This window comes from Grus americana, chromosome 6 (assembly GCF_028858705.1).
Source record: "Grus americana isolate bGruAme1 chromosome 6, bGruAme1.mat, whole genome shotgun sequence".
NCBI classification, from domain to species: Eukaryota; Metazoa; Chordata; class Aves; order Gruiformes; family Gruidae; genus Grus; species Grus americana.
The window spans coordinates 14,380,245-14,403,681 of NC_072857.1; the positions used below are offsets into that span (position 1 = coordinate 14,380,245).

Below are 23,437 nucleotides of genomic sequence, written 5' to 3' on the forward strand. Positions count from 1 at the left end.
TCTGACATTAGCTTTTAAAATACTGATCTTGGAATTTGATTTAATCTCTGTTTTTTGTTCCTGAAAGAAAAAGTCCATAGCTCTAACTTTGTTGTTACTAATGAGGCATGGGAGGGAATATGTAAAAGAAAGTGCTGCCAGATTAAACTTCGCTGATGTTGAATACTACTGCCACATTAGTAATCAGAAACGAAGAATAAATTCCTCCGGTAGAATGCTAGTTTCTCTTAGCGCTTTTTCTGGGTTTCATTTATAAAAACATCTGCCACAAAGGTAGTATAATAAGCAAATAAGTATATCTATAGTATATTTAAAACCATCTGACTAAAGGTTTATCAGCCATTCTAGTCTGAACTAGATTTATAAAAACGTTTTGGGTTTGTTTTTTTTTTTTAAATCAACTTCTCCATTGAAAAACTGCAAAATTACTTAATGTCAGAAGCTCTTTTGAAAAATACTACTCACATTTATATAATTTGCATTGATGTAATCTTCATTACTTTTTAAAATAACCCGTGTAGCATCATCTGAAAAAAATTTAGAAAGATGTTACTTATTTACTAACTACAGTAAAATATTTTTAGAACACATATACAAACACATATACTTACAAGGCGAAATGTCTCTGTATCTATTTTTGGAAATGTTTTGAGGTAATCTGGCACAAGACATTGTCATTCCAGGCTTTTTCCTATATAATTGCTAAAAGACAAAACTGATGATCAGACTACAATAGATGCAAAAGACCCAGTAGTATATTATTTGCCTAGAGGTACTTTTTAGAACAAACTACTGAGCAATGGTAGCTTCACCACACATGAAAATAGTTTTCAAAAGAAAGCACTACGAATTTAGTTATGCTGTGGGATCACTGAAAATAATCAAGATAGCATCACAATTTATTTAAAGACAACCTGAACATTAAATTTCAAGCTTCCATAAGAACACTGATCCAGAGAAAAGTCAATATTGTATACTGGGAGGGAATCGGCTGATACTGATGTTCAACACGGTGATTTGGGGCAAGCAGATTGTGTTGTGTATAGGCATCTACCTATGTTGCAGTTGTTTCAACTTTTTTTTTTTCTTTTCTTCACATGTCCTTCCATATTTCAGTAACTGTAGAGCAAATCCTAGGCTACCTTGTGCTTTTCCTGCACCAAATCTCCTTTGAGAGGTTCCTGCCCCCCTCATGCCTTAGCCATGCATTACCACAACCCTTGCGCTGCAAAAAGTATCAGTGAAATGATCCAGGTTCATTACAAAGCACTTTAAATACTTTTAAATACTGAACCTGTTTGGGAAACTGAAAATGTATGGTTAAGGAGGGATTTTAGATCACTTTGAGAAAAATCTTTTATTTCTATATATAAAAGTAAATTTTACCAAAGTTCTTAAAGAATAGTATATAAATATCTTTGATAAACATATGTTGTAGTACATAATGCTAAGTCACCATTTGGTGAGGAATTCAGAGAATTCACACTGCTGTGTTTCACAAACCTACTGCTTCCTGCTTCAAGTCACTTGATCTAATGCATTAAAGATCGAATACCATCAAGGCACAAGTTATTGCTAAAGAAGGACTACAACTATCAGCAGCTTAGGACCCCACAGGAAGTGCACTGTTCTTTTGAAATATGTTAAAAAAATAATCAACTATGTATAAAAAACATTGTTACATTAACCTTTAAGATTAGGGTTGTATTTTCCATTGGTAATTGTACCTTCCCTCATTGAGATCATCCATAAAATGTCAACAGCTCAGCTGTCATTCAGCTTCTACAGTAACTTAGATATGGAATGAAGGTCTGAGTACAGAACACATATTTTGGTATACATTTTTTAGTTTTCATCTTTATCAAAATATTTTATTATCATAGCTCCCTGACAAACACAAAAAGCTGCAAGTAATCAATAAAGCTATTTATAACAAACAACATTAAAAACTAGTATTGGGATTATTCTATGCCATAAATTTGCACATCTAATGTTTCAATACAGGATTATATTTTTTTGGTTATTTTTCTCTTGAGAGTGTAAGTCAAATGTTTTGCTAAAAGATGCTGATTCTTCTGAAATTTAACTGAAATCTGCTCTGCTTAAAATAATTACTATCCTAAAAGACTTGGAATTTGCACACAGTTACCAGTGACACTGCACTCACATCAAACTGAGCCAAAACAGTTCCAGTGATAAGCCCCTCTGCCAGCTGAATCATGGATTCCCTCAGAGCATTATCATCTTGATGGACACCATCAAGTGGAGATTTCTCAGGGATGTACTGGAAGTCAGGCTCGCTCTCCAGCTTCTCTTCCACAACATCATAGACAGCTACAATAAAGAAAGGTATGAATGCTCTGACTGAACATGCTGTTTGGCAAGTAAGAGTTAACTCTAAGTCATTTATTTAAAACAGCAAAAAAGTGTTTCTCCTGTGGAAAATTCAGATTTATTAACACACTGATTTTAGTGCCCATCAGTATGGACAAGTAGCCTTTACTGATCATTATAATCCATGACAAAGCTTTTTTTGTTTGTTTGTTTAACAGTAATTTTAAGTGAAAGCACATCACTGACTGCTAAAATTTTGATCAAAACTCATGTTATAACCTACCCTTTTCTGATGTCACTCCCAAATCTCAGATCCTCACATTATGTCTCTGAAGTCGTTATAATTAAATTTACATTTTTACTTTTAATTCACTTTGAACTGATTTTAGGCTTCAGTAATTAGGGCAAGACGTGCAGACCACCTGAGAAAATGGCATTAATATATGCCATTATAATGCTATCAATGCTGTATGTGTGCCCTGCCTATAAACTGAAAAATAATATTCATTTTCTACTATACATAACAGAGACATATGCTGTTCAAAAGCCTGTTTTTAAATTATATCCCATGATCATGAAGAAGGAAACTGGCACCAACTCACTTCTACAACTCTAATGTTGTTATCCAGAATACAAAGATAATCAACACACAAGGGGAAATTGTTTTAGTATATTTGTAAACAAAGCTATCAATTTTATCTGAAAAACAAAGTAAGCACACACAAGTCGCATGACAACTTACACAGAGAATGAGAGCACAAGTAAGTGAGAAGTGCAAATAAGTGAATAAAGGAAAAATTGTTTATGAGGTGGCTGAGGTACTCTCCTAAAGTAACTTCAATTATTCTGATTAAACATCATTATTTTTTGTTCTGCGTTTTCCTCTGCAACTGTATTATAATTGGGATGTGCAGCAGAATTAAATCCAGTGACCATCTGCTGGCAATGCTCCAGCAGTGCATTTCATGAATACATTGCACAAGCTGTTATTTAGACGACATTTTTAGCACTTTCTTCTATTAAGCCTCCTGAAGTAGAAATGTTACCAGTTGCTTTGGATTGTTTTAAAAGCATATGGAAGGATTTTGCATATATCAAGCTCCAAAGTCAACCAAACACCCGGGAGTTTGGTGACGGGTTTTCTATCTGTTTGCGTTTGGTTTTTATTTTCCTTAAGGAAAATAACAGCAACCTCAGAAACTGCATTCGATAGCCATATAGCTTTCTGGACATTTTTATCAATGAGAGTGAAAACAAAATTTAAATTATTTCTCTGTTAGAAATATTTGATCTCTGATTTTCCTAGTAATTTGCAACACTTAGTTATGCAGAGCTCCTGAGTACAGGTTTGACCAAGATTTGTAAAATACGTCGCGTTGTTGCAATTCCTTTTCAAGAAAGGGAGTTAGTTCTTTCTTACAAAGATGTTAAGCATTGTATCTCAGGACACAAAATAGAGGTTAGAAAATGAAAGCAAGGTGTGGATTTTTTTAAAATTATTTTGTACAAATCACTCACCATTGGGTCGAACTAGGAGCACAAGTTCCCCTGAGTGTCTCTCACAGCTAGCTTTAATAAACATAACAACTTGATCATGGGTATGTTCTGCTATATCCCTGCCGTTAATCAGTACAACCTGGTCCCCTTCATTCAAACGAGGGACACAGAGATCAGCCTGCAAGGGAAATAAATAAATAAAATCTGTAAAAGAAGCCATTTCCAATTTCTCACCTTAAAATAGCAACTTAAAGTAACTATACTTGGGGACTCGAATCCTTACAGCCTAGTTGCTATGGTTGCTGCACTGTATCCAAATGATAAATTTAAGTGTTACACAATACATAAGACAGTGCCATTCACGTGAACAAATCAGTTTGCAACTGGGAGGTGACTGTCACTGTAACATGTCTTTCAGCAGCTGTTACTCCACTCCTCTGGCTGAAGTAGAAAGCTCTTCTGTCTGAATCATATTTTGCATAGGCAATTAAAAAGCAGGATGTTCTTATCTTTGAAGGGAAGGGAGTAACACAGCAAAGCCTTGTCCAAATCAAATTCACAGGCTTAAATGCTTCAGGTGTGAAATATCACAACTGTAAAGACAAGAGTAAAACAAGGACCCAAGACAATATGCAAATCCCTCTAATCCCAGAGGGAGGAATCAGGTAATAAAAAACTTCATCATAATCATATTCTAAACATCGTTGTAGAAAAGGAAGAGCACATGCCATCATGAAATATCTTCTCCTTAGAAAGTCAATGTTTAAAGCATTCAGCCAAAATTGTTTATGTTATTAAATATTTCAGAGATAATAATTAACAGGGACAAGACCAATGCTCTTGGCAAACATTTCAGTAATTACAAATAGTCAAAAAAAAACCCCAAACCCAAATAAACTGTACTACTTAAGTGTTAGCAAATAAACGGTTCGCTCTACTCTAAAAGGTATAAACAGAGCTGACTCCAGGCAGCTGAATACCAGGTCAGTATTTTTGGCAATCAACTGACAAAATATTGTGCCTAGTTTGAAGACACTATTGATAGTCACTAAACACCAGTAACAACAGACAATCAGACCTGATGAATGATTCATGATGTCTGATTTTAATCTAAATCTTGGCTTTATTCAGCTACATCTGTCACAAAAATAAGAGATTTGCTATTTTAGTTATTTTTAACATACTAAAAGACTTTCAATATATAATTTGTGAAATTATATGAATGCCTATATTTAAAAAAAGTAATAAAGTAAATGTATTTTTAGGATGACACAGCTCAAGAAACAGTGCATACTGAACATCTGTAACTCCCTGTAATTTTCAGAAATGAAATTTTGTTTCAGTAAGAAAAAAATATTCTTGAGGATTGAAGAACTTTTAAGAATACTTTATGTAGTCCCATCAAATTCTTACTGCACATATTTTGCTTTATTGGGATAATGTTACAGCAGAAACTAATTTTAATAGGCAGCTATGAAATAATTTACAGTTTTGAATACATACATACTTCAAGATACAAGATACACAGATATTGCTACCACGTTTGGTTTTTTTGATAACTTACAGGTGTTCCTGGAGCTACCCTGGACACTATTACTGGCATCTTCTGATCGTACCCACCCTTTAAAAACAAATTAAATTAGTAATAAATCACAAATGTCAGAAAAATAATCTTAACAGACATGGAGGGAACAGATGTTACCTTTACATTGAAGCCAAACCTTCCATTTTCATCTGGTTTCATTCTGATCATAACAAGATTGTCATGGGGGACACCACCATTGGGCTAGTAAACAAAAATTATATTAATATAGATTTTGCTCATAGTTAGACTTTGAAGATATTGTATGTAATAATTTTGCAGTTTCCTCATCAAGTAATTGCTCCTGGACACTTGAGAAAACATCAAGTAATAGTGCAAACATCTTGAGTTTTGCATAGAAGGGAAAAGTTACACATTTAAAAGTCTTGGACATAACTAAATTAGAAGTGTGTTCTGTCAAAGCAAGCAACAGTATTAGAAAAGACTAATTAGCTTCAAGCTGTTTTAAGAAAAACAGTTTACTAAATGGAAACACCTTAAAGTTGTTTTAATTAAGACCACAGTAAAAATGTAATATGATGAAGAATAAGGTAATTAAAGGTATACCCCTGTTTCTATTAACAGCAAAATGACAATATTAAGCAATGACAAGTTCGGCAACAAAAGCTTGGTTCCATATCCCCTATTCTATTTTCAGTGTAGTGGAGTATTAGGTGTGACAAATGCTTTGCACTCTGACAATTTTAGCTTCTTTCTTTCTGGTTTTGTTCTGATCACACAACCACTGTTAAATGAACCATCAATAAACTGGGGAATACTAGATACTTTTTTAATCTGGAAAAATCAACTTAGTGCCATTGAAGTGATTTTTAGTTTGCTCCCATCGATATTTATTTCACAGACTGAACATTAGCTAGTATTTCTATAGTTTCTATGGTGAGGATGTGAAGCATTATTAAAGAAATTTGTTTCAAGGAAGTTTTCAATGTTACCAATTACAGCCAAAGCGTAAGACTTTGAAAATTCAGACTTTTCCTTCAGAAAGGAAGAAAACAAAAAAGTCCCAACACCTTAGTAAATCAAACTTTTCTATATGTACGAAAGTTCAAAATCTGCAGGTTCAATAGGTAAGTCTGCTCAATTTGGCTCATAAAAACTTAATTCCAGATGTTTTAAGCTCTTAGTTAAAACAAAACAAACCTCCCTGAACACATTCATAGTAATGAAAAGATGAAAAATTTGGGGAAGAAGAGGAAAAAAACTGTGTAAGATATGTTAATGAGAAGGAAGGGTGCTTAGGAAGCCTGATCATATGCAAATCATTTTAGCCTGTGTTCAATGGCACGGAAGACCATTGGCAGAATGAACAACCAAGTGCTCACCTGCAGCATATGGCAACTTTTGTGCCATTGCATTCCCCAGACAGAAAGGGAATAATAATTCCCCGGCTTTAACAGGCTATTTTGAGCAGCAGTTTATAATGAAAAACCTGAGGAGAGTGCTGTATATCATCATTAACCTCTTTGACTGAAGGGACTCCTGGCCACACCTGTTTTCAAATCCTTCTGCACATTCTCAGACTGGATACTTAGGGACTGCAGATGCAGTAAAAAGTTGTCATTCCCATTCCTGTCCTACTACCTTTCTAAATAGACTCTCCATACACTTAACAGAGGAAGGAGATTCAATAGCTAAATGAAGTCAAAAAAGTGAGGGGTTTTCCTTAAAATATTTGAGATGTGGCAGCACTTTAGTGGTGCAGGAATCTGAAGTGCATTCTGGTCAGAAAAGCAACTTTGGAAAACAAAAAAACAAACACCCCCCCCCCCCAAAAAAACCCTATTCCAAATCCTAAATTTACAATTTCACAGAATTTCAGAGTCATGCTGCATTTCTTCTTCTCTAATATGCAAAATAAAAAGCCTTCAGCAGACCAAATTAGATCTGCAATGACAACAGCGTACTGCCTTAGGAGAGGCTGCATAAATGTAGCCCACTGGACCACAGCAAACAATCACACTGACAATGCACAGAGAAAAAAACCCTCACTCTCACGCAGCTGTGTTGGCTTTGCAGAACTAAAAGGAGTTAAAAAAACAACTGAAAGTTATTTTTGTCAATTTGTTAAAGATAACTGAATACAGAGCAGGAAAACTTGGTGTGTAGAGTAGTATTATCTTTCAAAACAGAACAGCACTTTAATATGACACAGGTAAGCACTGACAGAAGACAAAGCTGTTAGAAATTCTGTTTTATTATTTAATTAAAGCAAATTTTTTTACAGCATTTCCAAAATACTCATAAATTAACAGGTTTCACTTTTGCATGTTTTATTAAAACCTTGGCTATGAAATTAATTATGAAATTAAATATGGGGTTTATGGGAATCTTAACTTTGTAACGAGGCCTGAGAGAACACCCTAGGCTTAGAGTTCAGAATGCAAATAAAAATAAACCAAAGGCATTTCAAAAATATCAATTTTGGGAGCTGACTCATAATTTTGAATGTCGGAGGTTGGCAAAACTGTTTATACAGTATTTGCTGTATCTGAATGTTAAACAGTCTTCCCATCCTGCAAAGCGTTTCTTGTCCCACACCAGTATAAAACCAAGAACCATTTGAAAACTTCTGGACAAAAAAAAAAAACTTCACAAAAATGATCAGTGATATCTCAGACAATAATCAACTGACTAGCTTACTCATCTAGCATGTGCTGAAGTGCGGAAGAACAACTTTTGCTCAGATTTTTACATTCCTTGTCACAGGGCTCTTGGTAGAGTCTCTTTCTTGGAAATTCTGATGAGAAATGCAACCACAGATTCAAGAAGCCTCTCCTGACAAAACTGCTCAAGAAGCTGGTAGGTACTTTTAGTTTCAGCTTTTTCATAAAAGCTAGATTAAACACCAGTGGTAGTGTCTGCAATGTTGTCTTTAAAATTGATGGTAAATGACTTCTCAAAGAGGAGGTTAGTTCAAAATTTCTGCATGTGCGGAAAAGCTAATGTTCAAAATGTTTGCCTACTCATCCCAATGTAGGCATCTGATGACAACTGACACAGAACTACTCCAGCAGGTGGAAGAAACAGTGGGAGCTAGCAAAGAGACTGCATGTATAATGGAAATGCTGCAATGTAATGCACAAACACAACAACTCTCTGAAATGCATCAAAACCAAGCTCATGAAAAGCAGCACTATCATTCTGATAAAAAGCAGAATGGCTAAACTTACTGTGGATTTTTCAGGTGATGCAGGAACGTCAAATGTTTCATTAATATGGTTATCCAGTTCTTGCTGTGAGTGTGAATGATGAATTTGGTTCCAACTGTTCTTTTTAAATTGTTTGGGTGGTAACGCAGGAGGCTGCCCATCTATAGGAGTCTCTTGAGATCTGAATACCAAAATAAAAGTAAGAAGTGGAACAATCGTGAGATATTGTTTCAGGGCTCCAAATAAACTGAAAATTCTAGAAGAAACTCAAGAGTTTGAGAGCTGAATACCTATATGTATTTTTAGAATCTCAAAAATATACTGTGGTGGAATACATTGGAAGTGTATGTCTGGACATGTTACTGCTTTTTTCTTGATGAGCGTCTGTACACAGAACTAGTAAGTTCATCTTTTACACATGACTTTTTTATGGTTTTAGCACTCTTTACTCACTATATATTGGAGTATTATAAAATTCACTGTATACTCTGCACTCCTGCTAAAAAAAAATTACTTCTAAAATAGATATGTCACTTAACATATTTTCCTCAGTAAGAAAATAAATTAGTTTGCATCTGAAATTAATGCCTGCAATTTAAATCTTAAAAACAGACACAAGCAGCATAATAAAATGTTCCCATACCAGTTTTTGGCTTTTGATCTAGAAATAGGAGGAGTGCAAGTTGAAGACAACTCAACTGTCCCCCTGCATTTATTTGAAAAGCCTACTGGAGATGATAGTGTTAAATTTTAATTTTTCAGTTTAAAAGTATATGTATACATTTCAAGAGAACTTTGTTTTTCCCCCTCCTCTTGAACATATTCCCCTTTTAAACACGTGCAGCTGTAAAACATTTGTAAAAATGGCATTCATCGCATGCATTTTTTAAGTTGAGTTACACCACCATTACTGAAGATGAAAGAGCAGAAAGTTCTATTTCTGTTTTAGATCTGCATGCACTCTACTGTAGATTAATAAAAATGTTCTGTGTTTATGTATAATATGGATAATTTCCTTTATTAGTCCTTTCGGAATAAAAGCTTAACTGTATAATTTGTATTACATAAATATATGATTCATCTTTCATTATATGGCTTTATATTTAAGAATTAAGAAGAACATTTTGAGAGGCCCAAAAGGGCAGTTAGCACATAGCTCCCATTAACTTAGTTTGAATGCCAGTTTCTAAATGCCAATGAGGATACATGCCTTCCTCCCTGTGAACCACATTAAAAGGTATTATTAAGTAATTTAAAAACTCATGACAACAGCCCACTGATACTAGTGGCATATCCAAAACCCATGAAGAATGAAGTTACAGATAAATCTAAAGACAATGCTACCACCAAAAATGGGTGCCTCCATTCCTTCTTTCACCTACACCCATGGCCCCTTCCTAAAAGCACTCCGGTGCTCCTCCCTTGGCTAAGGCAGCTTACCAAGCAAACAAAAATACATCGGACTTTTTGGACAAGCCCAGGTAGCTCTCTGCTGGTTCAACAAGATGAACTGGTTCAACAGAGGGTTGACCACTGCACAGGGAGGGAAGTACACTCCCAGAAGACAGAAATAGGACACTGCCCCTTTCGTTATCAGCAAGCTGCAGTGGTAACTCATAGCATAACATCCCTCTGAAAAGCACGGGTCACCACATGAGTAGTCCTACTGTATTTAACTGGTCTAGCCACAGTAAACTTTTAGCAGGGTAAGATTGTTATTATGAGACAGCATAACATTTCAAGTTGCTGCAAATTAGAAAACCTAAGGTGCACATCAAATTCCATACTGTATAATTTGTTCCTATGCAATTAAAGGCAGGTCCCAGATACATGTTTTCAAATAAAAAAAAAAAATCAGTTCACAATTGTCTACAGTGATTTCAAATAAAGAATGAACCTCTTTCAAAAAAGCATGAAAATTGAATGGGAAATGTAACACTTCACTTTGAAATACCACACGTTTTCCATTTCAGTTTTAAAAAATTTAGTCGATTTTCTTAGAAAATATTGATAAATTTTTTTGTCAGTGTATGAAAGAGTACATTTGAAAAGATTCTAATATTTTTCTGTAAGTTTTTGCTTAATTTCAACTTTCAGAAATTTTTTCTTATATAGTGTTAAAAGAAAAAAGTACTAATTATTCAGTATCTGCTGTCTGAAGAATCTCATGTTCAAATCACATTAGGGAATAAAAATAGTATTTCTTAGCACTTTTCAATGCAAGTGACAGTAAAAAAGAGCATATGATCCTTTTATTTTATTTTTCAGGAAAAGCAGCTTTTCTAAATTCATTTTTGTGGAGAAAGAAAAAAATATGATTGCCAACATTTGCAAAATGAATTTTCAAGGCAGCTATAAATTATTTAGACATTGACTTACAAAGGTCACCCAGAGCTTTTTAACTGCCCCATGTATTTATTCATTCAAGTCTGGCCAGCACAGACTATTCACCCTTTTAAGTGAAGGGCAACAGAGTTATGTATTTTCCTGCAAACAATTACTCCTGAGAGTTTCAAACTGAATAAAAAAGGAACAGAAAACATGAGACACAAAAGAAGTCATTCCAATACAAGTAAAAGATGGGATCTCGTGTTTGACTAGAGATGTCTGTACATATATGTCAACAAACACAAATAAATTCCCACCAAACATACAAACTTATAGAAAAGATTTGAAAAGTTACTTAAATGAGCATTTTAGAAGCAGCAATGCAAGTACTGTAATATATTAGCATAATGAATTGTGAGAACTAACAATCAAGCCCTGGGCAAAAACTTCATTGCTTTATATTTGCCCAGTCAGCTTTGAATTTCCTTATGAATGCTTAGACAATGGCAGTGAAAGCAGCCTATTTTGCAGGCAAAGCAGCTCTCTGTTACTGCATTCAACAATTTACATAATAATAAAATAACACACAAACCCCAGCACTGACAAGCTTTCGATATTTTTGTATATATCCGGTCTGACCTTTTAATATATTAAGCAAAAGTTTCATACACACCCCTACAAATTTATTAAACTACACACATATCACGTGCTTTTGGAATTTAAGGTTATAATTACCTCAGGGAACTACAAGCAGAAATCTCAATTTAATTTTGAATAGCACAAACAGATGAAGAAAAAAACAACAGAATTAAAGGTTGTATTAGTTAAGCTATTATATCCTTCTAAACTGCACTGAAACTTAATAATTTCTTTTGACTCCAAACTTAAGAGATCTCTAAAACTACTCCCTGTCAGGTTAATTCCTCTTTCTTACATATGTAAATTTGATTAATAAATAAAAATTCCCAACAAATTAGCAGATGGACTACTCAAAATCTTTTCACTCAGAAAGGTCGAGTTGTTTAAGAAGCAGTGTTTGGGACTGTAAACTAGCGTTTTAAAATATATAGCTAATATGAACTTCATGACTACTACTTGCTTTCGTAAATCGCAAATCTTGAATCAATAACATCACCTGAAACTTTCAGAAGACCATGTTCATGTATTTTTGGCAGTCAACAGCCTCAATCTTAAAAATATATTATGCTAAGTATCTATACTGGGAGATTAAATTCCACTTTTAAGCTTCCAACAAGGGAAACAAAAAACCAAACCCCAAAACTTAGTGATGGAAGAGCAATAGTTTTTCTGCTTGGGTATAAAAAGTGCAAAATCATGAAAAAGAACAGCCATAGTTGCACAACTAATTTACAAAACCACTTCCTTTCTTTAAGACTCATTTCTATGGTAACTTACACAAGAAATCAGGTATTAAATAAACAAATCCCAGGGACACTCAGGAACATCTTTTACAACTTAACTTCGAGTAACGGCATATTAATAAAAGAGAATATTTAAGAATTGTGCTTACTTCACTGAATCACTACCATTCAGTAACTGTTTCTCATAACTGACTTCAGTTGGAAGCCTTGGGACAGAAGGAACCTGACCCTGTGTGGCCTTTGTACAGCAAAACTCTAATATGAGAAAAGATTCACAGGTGTTACAGTTTTCAGACTCCCTTGCCACATGACTAGGTTAAAAAAGCCCACCAAGAAAAGGGTATCTTATCTTATTAGGCCAAATTACTGTTTTATAACTCTGAAAGCTAAATAACTAGCTGATGGTCAAATTATAACTATTGTACCCTATCACAAACAGCATTGTGTTATTTTACAAAACTGTAAAAATTTTGGATTCCCTCCCCAAAGTTACACACAGTTGTTAAAACTGAAGGTACAGTCCAAGCAAGGTTTTAAAATCATGTTCAAATACCTTCCCAGAGTAATTTTTCCAAAGAATTTGTTTATAAACATGTAATTATGTATGTGCCATTTTATAGTTCTCAAACGGTTTTGAAACCATTTGCACCATTTCCTTGCTAACAGAGATTATACAAAATTATGAGGGCAAGTTGAGCATTACATGAAAGTACAGTGGGAGTGCAAATAAGGTATATATTGTACATCTTTCTTCCTCAATTAATCTGTGCTCTGGCCACAAGTTATTATTTCAAATCTTTGAATAACTCAACTTTTTTTTGTCATCCTTATGGACTTAATACACAATAATAGTTTTTATTTTCCCCACCACAGCATAGTAAACATACAGTACGAAAGACATTCAGCATAACAGAAAAAAAGCCTGATAGTGCTTATGTTAAAAAAATAAAGATATACTCAGTAACAATATATGAAACATACTAGGAACCTCAGAATGCTGGGGTGCTACGAAGGTATTTTGGCTAAGTAATTTGTAAAGCTCACTCATATTTCTGTGCCTTGACAAAAAGCAAAATTTCCAAACTCACAGGAATTAAAAACGTTTATCATAAAACAACACACTTCAGTTCTATCAAAAAAATAACTTTCACTTCCACATCCAGACACTGATGGTCACATTACAGCAAACTCACATTTTGGGTGGGTGAGGAAGGTGTTGCAACCCTGCATCAGAAACTTCTCAGCTAGAGGTTGTTACTTCTGTATCATTTAATTTTCAATAAGACCTGTACGAAAAATCCCTAAACAACAGCTACCTTTTTATTAGATTTTCTGGCTCTCCTGACCCAAACATTTAACACTAAAATCTTAATGGCAAAGATTTCTGACTTATCTTCAGGCGCCCCGCATGCTACCTTATAGTAACGACAAACAGAACTTACGGTGATGATTCCAGTATGATGCTATTGGCCTGGGTGGAAGATGGAGATCTGTGGTTTACAAATACTTCACTTGGGGAAGTGTGAACTACATGGTCCACTAAATGTCCAACTGATGAGGGTCGTAACCGGGCTCCTTCTTGAGTGAAGGCGGAGTTGCGACTAAGAGAGAAAGCATAGCAGTGCAATAGGAAAAGAATGTTATTATTAATCTACATTTCTTATATCACTACAAAGGAATGCTAAAATAATTATTTTCTCTCAGAGCAAGCATATGTTCACATACATATTTTTATTAAATAATTTAGGTTTTCAAAATCACTGAAACAGTTATGTTGACAGATCAACATGCTATATTTCATAATTTTCTTTTTAAGTGTTCAAAAATTATTTTCATAAACACTAAATGGCTAATTATTATTTTTTATTATTATTAATTTTAATTTAAAGAAGCCTAAAAACATTGTGGTCCAATGAACAGGCTACTGGACTGACAGCCCAGTCAATGAGAAGAAAAACGAATCCCCAACAAGAAAAGTCCTGGCTCTGTTCATGGCAGAACCTGAATTCATGAAGATGAATGTTTTTTTCCCCTGCATCTTCTCCTAGAAAAATCATAAGCTTTGCACTGAGAGTCTTATTTCTGTGACTCAAAATTTTCCCATTTGTAAACTAGCATAGTGACAGAGGCATCTTTCTTAAAATGGTTTGAAACATAAGTTATGTTATGCTCTAAGCATCATTATTACACAATTTTTACAATAGTTTTTAAATGCTACAGATACTTACAACAACAGTCTTTTGAATAATATGCTGCAATGCCAATGAATCTTAACACCTACTGTTTTATGCAATACAAAATTGGATAATACCAGTTCTTAAGCCAGTTTCAGCACACTGAGAAAATTGGTTATTTTCCAAAGGAAATCAGGAATGTTTTTTCACTAACCATAACCATAAACCAGAAAGCTATATCAGGTGAAAAGAGTGAGAATTGAAAGGAAATGCAGAAAAATCAAGGGGAATAAACCTGCCAGGATTTCTGATTAAGCAATTTTCCCCAGTGGGTTTTTTTTAAAGCTGTATTAACCAGAATCAATTATTTCTAAAATATCACACAGATTTTATTATCAGTTTTTTTCTCAGCCAAATGAATAATTTAGTTTTAACTGTGCTTGAGAACACTTAAGCTCTCAAATTTAGGGTTGCAGGCTAGACCTCACACTTTTCATAGGTTGAGTGAGAAGCACCTAAAATTCACCCCCAAATAGTTTCTCTTATCTGGAGGTAAATGTTCCAGAGAACCACTCGGCACAGACTTCGGAAATTATTTGTCTCCATAATGCATTCATCTTTTTATTACACACACATTAGGGGTAAAAAGTCACTTCTAGGGACAGAAGATTCAATGCTACTTACTGATTTGGGGTTCCAGGTGGAGATCGTGATGGTAGGCTCTGGGTTTCCAACCTATCATCAGACAGTGAGTTCCTACTCACTGCTTCCCAGTCCATCCCACTCATTAATTTCCGTGCCAAGGGTTTACTGGGGGATCTAGAAGAAGTAGTAAAATGACTAACCAAAATTATATGAGGTAAGAACAAAATTACATAAAATTCACCACAATGAAACTATGGATGTTCTATCATAGAAAACCAAATTATATGGACGAAAGGAAATGTAATAATGCGAAACTATATTTACATGGGCAGTTCTGTATTTTCTCAATATATTGTACTTAATTTTCTGTACTTTATACAAGAATGTCAATGAAATATGGTCATGAAATACTGCTGGCTGGGAGTGAGACAGGCAAGCTGGAACAGGAACCCACTGAACTTCACTAGGCATTTCTAATGCCTCAAAGAGAATCTGACTCAAACAGAAAAGTCAAAGAGATCTGAACTTAAAAATGAAAAGAAAACCAAAAAACTTCAAGTAACACAACTATTCAGCCATCTCAGGAAAAATAGAGCAGTGGAAACATCAGCCCAAAAAAACTCCCAAAGACTGAAGAACTGAAAGTGGGGTAAACGTCAACATGGCAACGGAGCTCCTGGGTTTTCTTTACTCATCAAGTATTTCCATCAAGGTGACATGCTTTCTTCCAGAACATGTTTTATCACCTGTAAGGCAGATGCAATCATCCTATTTAAACTTCTTCGTAGGTAACCAAACTGGTTTTGTGCCAGAAATATCCTTCAGGTTAAAGGTCATTACTGCCATTGTTTTTATACAAAAGGAAGTGTATTTTCCTTTCTCAATATTGAGGACACTTTTTCTTCTCATTGTCCAGTCATCCCAGGATATCTACAAGTTCTTCTACTATTTCTTTCACCTATTTCTTCAGCACCAATGAGACCACCTATACTATTAATCGCTCATGAAACAGTATATTTCCCTTTTATGCTGGAAATTATCAAATGAATCATCCAAGAACTGTGGTGGCTTTTTTTCTTAGCATCATTGGGATGGTTCAGTCATCCTGTGACTAAACAAACCCAGACTTTTGCTGTTTGTTGTTTTCAACTGAAAATTCTTTAGCCAACAACAACATTCTTTTAAACAATCCTTCAATACATGTCCTGCGTATTTTGTGTTACGGGGTTTTTACTTTGCTTCTACTACTTTGATGATGCTATATAGTTCAAATTTCTCGTCTATCATTACCCAACCCTCTCTTTTTCCAGTGATACCTCAATTTTATCAGTCTTTTGTGCCATGACCATTTCATTCCCTTTTGCCTTTATATTCTATCACTATACTCTTCTCTACTCTCCAGCTTTGCACAATGAGGTGACGACATATTATTATACTAGCATAACTCCTTCATTTCTTTCGCCAGCTCCATACACCCATATCACAAAACAACTTCTGCCTTTGCTGTCCTTGGGACACGTGGTAACTGCTCTTTATCTTCTTCTTATCGTTATCACCTTACTGATTTACTGAAAGTGTAAGTCCAGAAAGAAGGAACTTTGAGAAATTAAGGAACTACCCCACACAAATTACATCCTTCTGAAAATGAGAACCTTAGTTGCAAATACATTTTTGCTTCTTACGGAACTTAAAACTCAATGCAAGGCACCCCTTTAAGTAGACTATCCTCAATATAATCAAAAAAGTCTACAACAATAACCAGCCAAGCATCCTAATGAATAATCTATCTTCACAGGCAGAAATATTTAAGTCCTATTAATGTCAGCAGTGTTTGTTTTATATTAAAGGAGTGGTGATTTGTGTGTGGAGGGTTTATTTTTGGTTTTACACCCCCAAGCAGTTCTGAACATGTAGTGCATGCTGCTTTGCTACTCTAAAGAGTTACTGAATACCAGTTGACAAATTCAGACAGTTAAGCAAGATGGGCTATTCTGAATACTACTGTGTCAGGCCTTATTCCACTTGAGGAAAAAATCTATTGATTTTTCAAAACAGGGAAAATATCAATTATTTAATTCCTGAGGAGAGTAACATCCAGTTTCTTAGCATGTATCCTAAGCAGTATTAATTTGATTCAAAAGTAATTAGCTTGACATCATGTCAATTAAACCAACATTTCAATTTCTGTAATTTGCTTCAAATGCGAGCAACTTAAACCACTTACGTATTTTTTCTTCACAAACATAGTAAATTTGAGCCAAAGAACAGGCTGAGGGAAAAATGCAGAGGAACATAATATATCCAATGCTACATTAGGTAAATACAGGACTGCAGATACAGTATTTTCTGACAGACTTGTAAAGGCAGCTACTGAATCTCATTTACCTTCAGTGAAAAAGCAACGAGTGGAATATAGGAAAGTTGGTGGTTTGTTTTTTTTTTTTTTTTAAAATGTGCAAAACCAGTGAAAGGGCACTATCCTCACCTGTACAAAACAAACTAAATTATAGACACACACACAAGCATATGGCGGGGGGGGGGGGAGATTTTTTAAAAAATTAAACTCTTGATTGCTTCCAAAAAAAGCCACTGCATTGTATCCTAAGTCATAGTTCATAACTACATTTTTGAAAACTTCCTCAATCTATGCAACAAATGAACATAACTCTAAAATGAGAAGCATCACTTTCTTCCCTATAAAAAAAGATTCAATGTTAAGAAAACTCACCTTTTACTGTGGATAGTCAGATCTTTCAGAAATAATACCTCACTACCACGATAAACGGCTGCAGTGTTTATCAGCAAAGGTTCGTTTCAATTATTTTATTAACAGCTCTAACCTCAGAGTCCCACCCACTCATGTTTGTTGCCTTCATTTCCTGTCTTTGCAGATATTTCAAAGAAAAAATTACCACACTGCAGCACCGAACTTCTCAGTGCCGTGGCTTTTTGATACTAGCTCTCCTGCCAACACTTCTAAATCTAACAATAAGGGGTTTTTAATTATCTTTTAAGATGTGTTGTAAAATATTCCTGCAAATTTCTTCTGTATCACTAATTCCTTACAATATTCAAATCACTTTCTCATGCCAGAGTGTAGCTGAGGAGATGGGAGGGGGGAAGTAAGCTGTAAAAAACTTTTGAAATGCTTTGATAAACTTTGAAATTCTAAATTCTGGGTTTGTCTGCTCAGTCTGGATGCTTCTACTGTACCCCAGCACAGGGCACTGCTAGTTAACAGAGTAAACTATTTTCAGATTTAATTTGTGGTGAATCTGCAGAGAACTTCCAACTTTTATAGCATGAAGTCCTATCTATCTGAGTACGGACAGAGACCAAAAACTTTACCTGCCCCCAAGATCAAGAACAGTTCTAGAAGCTGTGGTACTATGTCAAATAAAAAACCCCAACCTAGTAGCAGAGATGATATTACATAATGCAACCAAAAAAACCAAAAAAGCATGACAAATTGTATTAGCTCAGCTACAGTGCACAAAAGCTTTCAAAGACAGAATTTGTTTTGCGTCCCACAGCTGAAGTGCAAAATTCTCAGAGGAGCTGGGAAAGAAAGAGGGGAATATAGGAGGGAATCTTTTCAATAATTTCTGTCCCAAAAAGAAATATAACCTGGAGGTACAGCCTTGCTTTGCATTTTGACAAGAAGTACAGGGAATGCGTTTCTCAGCAAAACTGGCAGCTACTGCTTCAGACTGAGAGGCTGAAAATGTATACAAATCTGCAGATACACCACAAATGACATATGCAGTTTAAAGCAACTGAGGAATTACTTCATTAACCTGAATAAATGCATTGTTGAAGCAAGACTGGATTTTTGGAAACAGAGATTGCAACTTAATAGTAGGGAGTTCGCAAATACGAATGACTGAGATACCCACTCGCTATCATACAATGCACATAAACTACCTTCTCTCAGCTCCAGTACACACCATCAGAACTGAAAAGAATTAGAATATTTTGCAATGACTAAGAGAACAGTGCTCTTTAAGAAATCTCTCAATTCATGACTCGATCAAACTTTTTTTGCTTTTATTATCTACTTTTACTTTTATTATGCTCCTGCGAATTCTTACAGGTTTTCCTGTGTTGTGTATATCCTGCAACAAATGAGGCCAAGAGAATAGCTGTAATGAAGATGAAAACAAACAAAACATCTAAACCGCTGCAGCAACAGTCTTCTAAATGCTGAAGTTAGTGCTGCATGAAGATTAAGAAAACAGCATCTAGAAAATGTATCAAATTTATTACAGACTATCTCCTGCACAGTAATACATTCCATTTTTTAAAATTCATTTTTAAATGTTTTTCTGAGTTTGGGAAAAAAATCCATCAATACTATTTCAGCTTACTTTAAAGCAAAATCCTGAGGACAAACAGCTAAGCCTGCTCATTGTAGGCTGCTTGTTTTATTCAAATGACTGTTAAGAAATTTTATTTCCATGTCTTGTGCTCTGTACCTGTGTTCCACTCAGTGTGTAGAGGCTAGATGATCATTACTTGTGGTGATTACCATTTCCCAACTTAGAACAAATAGATTACTGAAATGTCATCTCAATGTAACTATTGGCGTTATTTTCTTACAATGAAATGAATCAAAAGTTTGCTTAGACAATATTAGCTCAAATAAGCCAGTGTCTAGTTAGATATTGAGAAGAAAATAGATAGCTCTAGAAAAAAACACTTGAAAACATTTTTTCCCTCAACCTTGAATAAATCTTCTGATGTAGTAATTATAAAAGCAACAGTAGTTATTTAAATTTTTTTATGTGTCCACTTAATTCTCAAAAAAGACCTGACTAATGCTAGCATGCTCCTGGTTGCATAGCAAAAGGCAACTAATACCTAGTATAACTTTCAAAAGCAACCAAAACAAGCCCACTGCTTGACAGCTTAAAAAGCTGTTCCAACAACACGATGACTTTGTCTGAGAGAGACACACTGAGAAAGGCAGGTTCCAGGAATAAAGACCACATTATACCCATAAAACCTTAAAAAGCAAAATTTATTCTCTGTATGAATACAAAAGGTCTAACATCTACTCAGTATTTCGACTTGAAATGTAACTGTTTAGAAGACAAGAAATTAAAGATAATGTTCTTAGTTTAAGCTTCCTGAACCACATGGGGTTCTAGAAATGTCTTACATTTCAGGTTTTTTCACCCTTGAAAATACTAGAAGTATTTAAAATTGAAAATACATTAATTGCCAATTGTGATGGAGAGGACAAAGGAAGAAACAAAGCCTTCTGAGGTGTACTTGTTACAGTGCATCATTAATTTCAGTTCACTGACGTACACATATATGCCTCGGACATTTATCAGTCATCAACGTTATTAAACAAGTCAGAAGGTGAGGATGAATGATGTATTCCTTAATCTAAAAGCAACAGTGGAAAATAAAATTACTGAGGACTGAAGAGCCAAGTATTTTATTAACTTAAAAAAGCCAAAAAGACTTAAGAAAACATGAAAGCAATTCTAGTCATGGCTTTCAATATTATCCAGAGTATATACTACAAAATACAAGTGACCCCAGCACCACTTGTTCAGTTTTGGCTCAAAGGGAAGAGTGCCATCTACTGAATAACAGTTTCTAAAAAGATAAATATACTCCTCAAAACCAGGTATCGGCTCTCCTCCATCCTCACTTGTGGGGAATTGCAAGTTCATAGTGCAACAAGAAAAAAGTTTAACTGATTTGTAACTGTCATTTAAATAAATAAAACTCAGTTGTCAGTGTTGAGTCTTCTGAGTACTAAAAAAGTTGCCCCAAGTAAAAAATCTAACCAGATTCCCAAAGTAAATTAAATAGAGTAAAAAATAGTTCTACAGCACACAGAACAGATTGGCCTTATAAAAATCTACCTGTTGAACAAACATGCCACAGCACTTCTGCCCCCCAAACCCTTCTAATACGGACCTGGGTATCTACAGTGTGCCCAGCTAAAAACTCATATGTTACATGATATTGCACAGGGGGAAATAAGGCGGGGGGAGGGAGCGGGCAGGAAATCAAGGCAGAATTCACCAATGCTCTGAAAAACACTCTTTACAGGTTCTTGAGAAAGGTTGCTGGGCTTGTTACGCAAAGTCTGTGAGCATAAATTTGAACTCCAGTGTTCCTCAAGGGGTAACTATGCTAAAAGCCATTCCTCATCTCAGTAAAAGTATAAGCATAAAAAAAAGGCATGGAGCATGCTTCCTGCTCATAAGGATTCTTTCTATCAATGATCAGAGCAGACTGCCAAACGGATGCAGCAGCAGTTTTACTTTTGAATACTGTATCATAATTTCTGAATGAAGAACTAAATCTATGTCTTGACTGTTTTCTTGTAACCACTAAACCACTCAGGAGTCTGAAACAAAATTAAGTTATATATTCTATCATTGGCCAACGACTCTCTAACAGAATACCTTAAGAAGCAGCTCACTCCCAGTCAAATTTTTCATAGCAAAATATCTCATTGGTATTATAGGGATAAGGCTGTTCTCACCAAGACACTCACAGCACCTTAATTTTAAAGGAAATATGTATGTATAGTTGTAGGTTGTTATCAGGGTAAAACATAGTAACTCAATATTTTAATGGAATAGTTAGAGAGACCATTCTTTGCAATAAAGACAGCACAAAGAGGGCTAGTACATGTAACAACAAACTGCACAGATGGAAGGCAATTCTGAATTTTGGACATATATAAAAGGAGAAATATTAAAGAATACCCTTATTAACTTTTCCATCATAAGATTCTCCTCCATTTCCGGCTGCCCCAAAGAGACACTCTCCCCATCAAAATTAAACTCCTTAACATGGTTAAGTCAAGCCACTAGCAACAGTCAACAACAGTTGCTCTTTATTTTACATTTTTGCAAACAGAAAACAATGATCCCATAACATCTTAAAAGATGTAAACAGAAGACTTACTGATCCTGTACAAATGTAAATTGCTTACCTTGCAAATACCCTATCTTTGTTTGCTCTTTCTTTACCATACTGCACAGACTGGACCTCTGTTCTCCCACTGGAAAACAAAACAAAGCCAAACCACTAAATGCAACAAACTTAGGATAACAATTTCTTGCTTAAAATTGAACCATCTCAACAAAAAAACCCCTAAATTCTATTTTCAGTCATGCACAAGCAATTGTGTTAGCTTCAGTACAGTGTAACTCTAGACAGCATTTGGGTAAGTGTAGGTCATCTTTCCTATTAAAGTCTAACTGTAACAAAGACCAATTAATTTTAGGCATAACATAAACCTTTCTCTTCTCTTTCTTTTTCTTCTTATCCAAAACAATAAGAAAGTTCTGCTTGGATCTTTGGATAACACTTAACACTATCATCTTTCCTGTTATAGCCACAATCATAAGTTACACCATCTCCTCTGTACTCCTCTTAAACTATTTCCTGAGCTGCTAATTACTTAGTCACTACTTAGTTCGGCAAAGTATCATGAAGAAATTAGATGATAAACACATCACGATTGTATTCTTCTAAGCAACTTGCAAAACCAAGATTAGATCTTGGAACTTGCTGACTTTTCACATAAGATTAGATGTCTTGTGTCAAATCAAAGGTCCTTTACAATATTTCATAATTTCTATTTTAGGAAAAAATACAATATTTTTGGAGTGTCTATCAGCAGTTAAGAACTGGTGGCAAGATACCAGTAGAACTCCCTTTTGCAGTCACTTCCTCATTTATAACTTCAGAACAAGGCACAGAGTCAGAGGATGCATGTCCTAAAAGGATACTGATACTTAAAACTCTGCTCTTTTTTGTCCCTTACAGGGACATTTGCACTATGAAATCAAAGAATAATTAGCTATTTTCACATTCATATTACAGAACTACTGGATGTGTGAAGGCTGGAGAAATGGGTCAACTGGAATCTCATGAAATGCAGGTCAACCCACCACAGAAGGGAAATGCAAAATCCCACACCTGGGGAGGAATAACCCCATGCACAGGCTGAAGACCAAATGGCTGGAAAGTAGCTTTACTCAACACCGGTGAGACCACATCTGGAGTGCTGTGTCGAGTTCCAGGGTCCCCCAAGTGAAGCAAAGGGCCACAAAGACAATTGGGGTCCAGAGCATCTGACAGATGGGGAGAGGCCAAGACAGCTGGGACTGTTCAGCCTCAGGAAGAGAAGGCTCAGAGGGATCAAATGAGTGCATAATAAATGCCTGAAGGGGGAAGTAAAAAAATACAGCCAGACTCTTCTCAAAGGAGCCCAGAGACAGGAAAAGAGGCAATGGGCACAAACTGAAATATGAGATATCCTACTTAAACAGAAGGGGGTGGGGT

General features: G+C 35.2%; 1 protein-coding gene across 3 annotated transcripts in view; it reads right to left on the reverse strand.

The window, feature by feature from the left end:
• Nucleotides 1-23,437, reverse strand: part of PTPN4 (protein tyrosine phosphatase non-receptor type 4) — a 114,176-nt gene that overhangs the window by 12,587 nt on the left and 78,152 nt on the right. For all 3 annotated transcript variants that reach the window (XR_008577806.1, XM_054830966.1, XM_054830967.1), the window contains 10 exons: nt 22,080-22,148; nt 15,152-15,286; nt 13,736-13,894; nt 8,605-8,764; nt 5,534-5,617; nt 5,396-5,452; nt 3,853-4,009; nt 2,168-2,334; nt 612-702; nt 466-527 (listed from right to left, as the gene is read on the reverse strand). Coding sequence is in view for 2 of the 3 variants with exons in the window: in XM_054830966.1 (XP_054686941.1) it covers nt 466-527; nt 612-702; nt 2,168-2,334; nt 3,853-4,009; nt 5,396-5,452; nt 5,534-5,617; nt 8,605-8,764; nt 13,736-13,894; nt 15,152-15,286; nt 22,080-22,148 (1,141 nt within the window). In the remaining variant the exon portion in view is untranslated. The remainder of the gene's footprint in view (nt 1-465; nt 528-611; nt 703-2,167; nt 2,335-3,852; nt 4,010-5,395; nt 5,453-5,533; nt 5,618-8,604; nt 8,765-13,735; nt 13,895-15,151; nt 15,287-22,079; nt 22,149-23,437) is intronic.